Below are 3,631 nucleotides of genomic sequence, written 5' to 3'. Positions count from 1 at the left end.
CCCGAGGGCACTATTGTAGGCAATCTAACCGCCATCGATGAAGATTTGGACGAAAACGCACTCATCGATTATGCGATAATCGAAGGCAATAACGAGAATGTATTCACCATCGAACGCAACAGCGAGAATTTGGCTGTAATTAAGACCACGAAACCCATCGATAGGGAATCCGTGGACTCATACACTTTAACGCTGAAATGCTTGAAGCATGGCGAACCCAGTTTTGCATACCAGGGCGACGAATACGAACATAACGATCTCTCGCTCATGCAAGTAACGATCAAGCTGATCGACATAGACGATAATTTGCCGCAATTTCGACATCAGGATGCCTCAATTGGTATACGCATTAATGTGCCTATCGACACCGTTATAACAACGGTGCAAGCGAGCGATCGCGATGCCGAAGCGCCGCCTATAATTTACAGCATTGACAATGTGACCTTTGTGCCACAATTCTACAAGCGCACGCGTAAAATCGACTCTAGACCGCTGAAGAATCTCTTTACACTCAACAATCGTACGGGCGAGCTGCGTACCGGCGGCTCTTTTGCGGACTATGTTGATGGGTATTTCCAGATGCGTATACGCGCCAACAATTCGGAGCGCATGAAACGTCACACATTCGATAATTTGAAGATTTTCGTAATACGCGATAAATCTTTGTTAAAATTTGTTTTCGCACGTCCACCAGGCGAAATACAAGGCATCATACGACCATTCCAAGAGAAGCTGCAGCAGAAATTGAAGCCGCTCGGCTTGGAGCTGCACATACTCGATACGCAAGTGCTGACACGTGCCGACTACACGCTGGACTTTACAGCGACTAGCTCGTGCTTCCAGATGTTCAAGAATGGCGTGGCGATATCTTTGCAAGAAATGCAAAAACTAATGCATTCCGAGCAAATGAAGCAGGAATTGTTCGATGTGTATGTGGAGTATGGCGTGAGTGAGGTGGAATTGTGTTCGGTGCGAAAATTACCAGCGGCGGCGAGCTTGATGACCTCAGCCGGCACTTGGCTGGTCATATTGGCGGCGTTCATAGGGCTGGCAGCCATTGTGGCGGCGTGTACCGCATGCTGTCTGAAGAAGAAGTAAGTTGGGGAGAGAAGAAGAAGAAAATCTTAACTGTTGTTCAGTTTATTATCAGCCCAATTCTTAATACTCCCGGGGAGTTTGTTCTCCGAGAATTTGTTTCACCCGAGAAATAAATCCTCCAATAATTAACTCCCAGGGAGTAAAATTTTACCCGAAAATTTGAGAGGATGAAATTCGAACTTCGAAAGAGCTGTTTGACACTTTTTTGACAGCTTAACTCCGACATTTAATCAAAAAAAATCCTCATTCATGATAGGAGGAAAGGGAAAAGAGAGAAAACTCCCCGGGAGGGAGCGGGGAAAGACAAATGGAAAGTCAAAGATATAGACAAAGAAAAAGATAATGCAAACGACAGGGATAAGGACAAAGGCAAAGGCTTAGTCAAAGACAAATACAAAAATACAGACAAAGATTAAGTTTGAGATTAGGTGGAAGATGAAGATGAAGGTGGATATGATTATGAAGAAGATAAAGCTAAAAGATGAAAATAAAGTTTGAGTTAGAGACGAGGATGAAAGTGAAAATGAAGATAAAAATGAAGACTGAAGATAGATATGAAGATTTAGATTATGGTTAAGATTAATAAGGCAATTTTGGCTAAGCTATTTGAAAGTCTTTGGTAATAGAATTGAAAAACAGTAGGTAAGAAAGTCATACAAATAAAAGCTCCAAGTGAGCAATGATGAAAAGCTCAATTGACAGAAAGCACCCACGTCAACCGATTTCGATAATTCTTTTTGCATCGGAAATGTAGTGTCTCAGAGGTGGTCCCATACTAATCTGGTTGAGATCCGATCAGTGGATCATGAGATATATATATATATATTTTTTTTTTTATATGGGAGTTGAAGTCGGTTTTTTTTTTTGCTAAAAAGTACTAGTTTTTAGATTTAATTTTTAGATTTAATTATTTTAAAAAGAAAAATTTTTACATACATATATAGCTTTTTTATTTTATTTAATTTTTAGAAACTTATTTTATTAACTGACTTCACAAGAAGGAGAAGGTTATCAATTCGTCGGAATATTTTTTTTTGTATTTTTTATTTTTATGTTTGTTACCCCATAACTTTGGACCACGTTAACCGATTTCTATAGGCCTTTTTTGAAAGGAAAGGTGATACCTCACAGGTGGTCCCTTATCAATTTTGATTCAAATCCGATCATTGGATCATAAAGAAATTAACGAAATCCTGAAATTGTATATGAAAATTGAAGTCGGTTTTGTTTTTTGCTTAAAAATTACTTGTTTTTTATGTTTTCATTTTTTAATTAAGTTCTAGGATTTTATTTGTTTTTTAAAGAAAAATATATATTTTTTTATTATAATTTTAGAAAATTATTATTTTTTAATTACTTTTCTAACTCTTTTGATTTGAAAAGAATTTTTTCTGTAATATCACTTAATTTTTAGGAATTTAATTTAAGTAATTTTTTTCTTTTTTAATTCAATTTCCTTTTGATTTTAGAATTATACATTTTATATAACTTTTAAAAGAAAAATATCTCTTTAAAGTTTAATTTTATTTTTAGGAACTTATTTTATTTAAAAATATTTTTTTTAATTTTTCGTTTTTAATATTTTAAAAAGAGCGCTATATTTTTTATTTCATTTAATTTTTGATTGCTAAAATACAAACAGAATAACGTTAAGGCCCTAAGCCAGGTAAATTTAGTTTATTTGATTTTATTTTGCTTACAGTTTTTTTTTTCTTTTTTTGAGTTTATTAAACAATTAACTCATAATTTTTTTTTTGATTTTTTTCAGATACAAAAAGCACTCCAAGCGCAGCTTGCAAGCATCACGCGCACCCACCGAGCCCTATACGGTGGGTATGGGTGTGCCAACACTCTACTATTCGGAACCCATCTACGGTCAATTGTCATAGCAACCAATTATTTGGTCTAATTTAGGAAAATATTGATTACCAAATTAGCGTATAAATACAAAACTCTTATGGAATAGTTTTTAAAGACATATATATAGTTTATACACAGATACATATGTATATGTATGTATATTTTTACTTATAAAGCAACTAAGTCTTTTAAGTCGCTAAATAATCATATGGTTAGTAACCAAGACTGCGCATATTATTTAATTAATGAACTAAGTCGAATGGTTAAAATTAATAATATGCCTGTGATTCAATATTTGTGTAATATTACATATTTTAAATTTATGGCTCATCTGCTAAATAGTCTGTATGTATTAGTGTGGAATATGCCATTTTTTAATTAAATTTCTGTAAAAAAATATAAAAAAAACGATATTCAAAATGTAAATAAGTACCATTAGTTAATTTAGTGAGGAAATAAAAGTTTAGATTTTAAATGAGAATTCATTTCTTTATTTATTTAGGTAGGGAGCTAATGGGTTGGTGTTCACTGTACAGACATAAAACTTCAGTGGAGGGATTTGGCATTTTTCTTGTTTACATAAAGTTCCGCCAGGCTGGTTCAATATAATTCTAAATTGAGCACATACGCACGGTGGGCAGGAAGCAAAGATAGGTTGCATAAAAATGTCGAC

General features: G+C 34.3%; 1 protein-coding gene across 1 annotated transcript; it reads left to right on the top strand.

The window, feature by feature from the left end:
• Positions 1-43: 43 nt before the first annotated feature.
• On the top strand, positions 44-3,432 carry LOC108354207 (cadherin-89D-like; the record flags this gene model as incomplete). The annotated part of the gene is made up of 2 exons (XM_017605398.1): positions 44-1,094; positions 2,867-3,432. Coding segments are annotated over 2 exons (1,172 nt in total), but the record flags the coding sequence as incomplete, so codon positions are not given.
• Between the last annotated feature and the right edge of the window lie 199 nt (positions 3,433-3,631).

This window comes from Rhagoletis zephyria, unplaced genomic scaffold (genome assembly GCF_001687245.7).
Source record: "Rhagoletis zephyria isolate East Lansing unplaced genomic scaffold, Rhagoletis_zephyria_1.1 Rzeph_scaffold_34100, whole genome shotgun sequence".
NCBI classification, from domain to species: Eukaryota; Metazoa; Arthropoda; class Insecta; order Diptera; family Tephritidae; genus Rhagoletis; species Rhagoletis zephyria.
The sequence above is the reverse complement of the archived record's forward strand: the minus strand, read 5'-3'. Positions and strand labels throughout refer to the sequence as shown.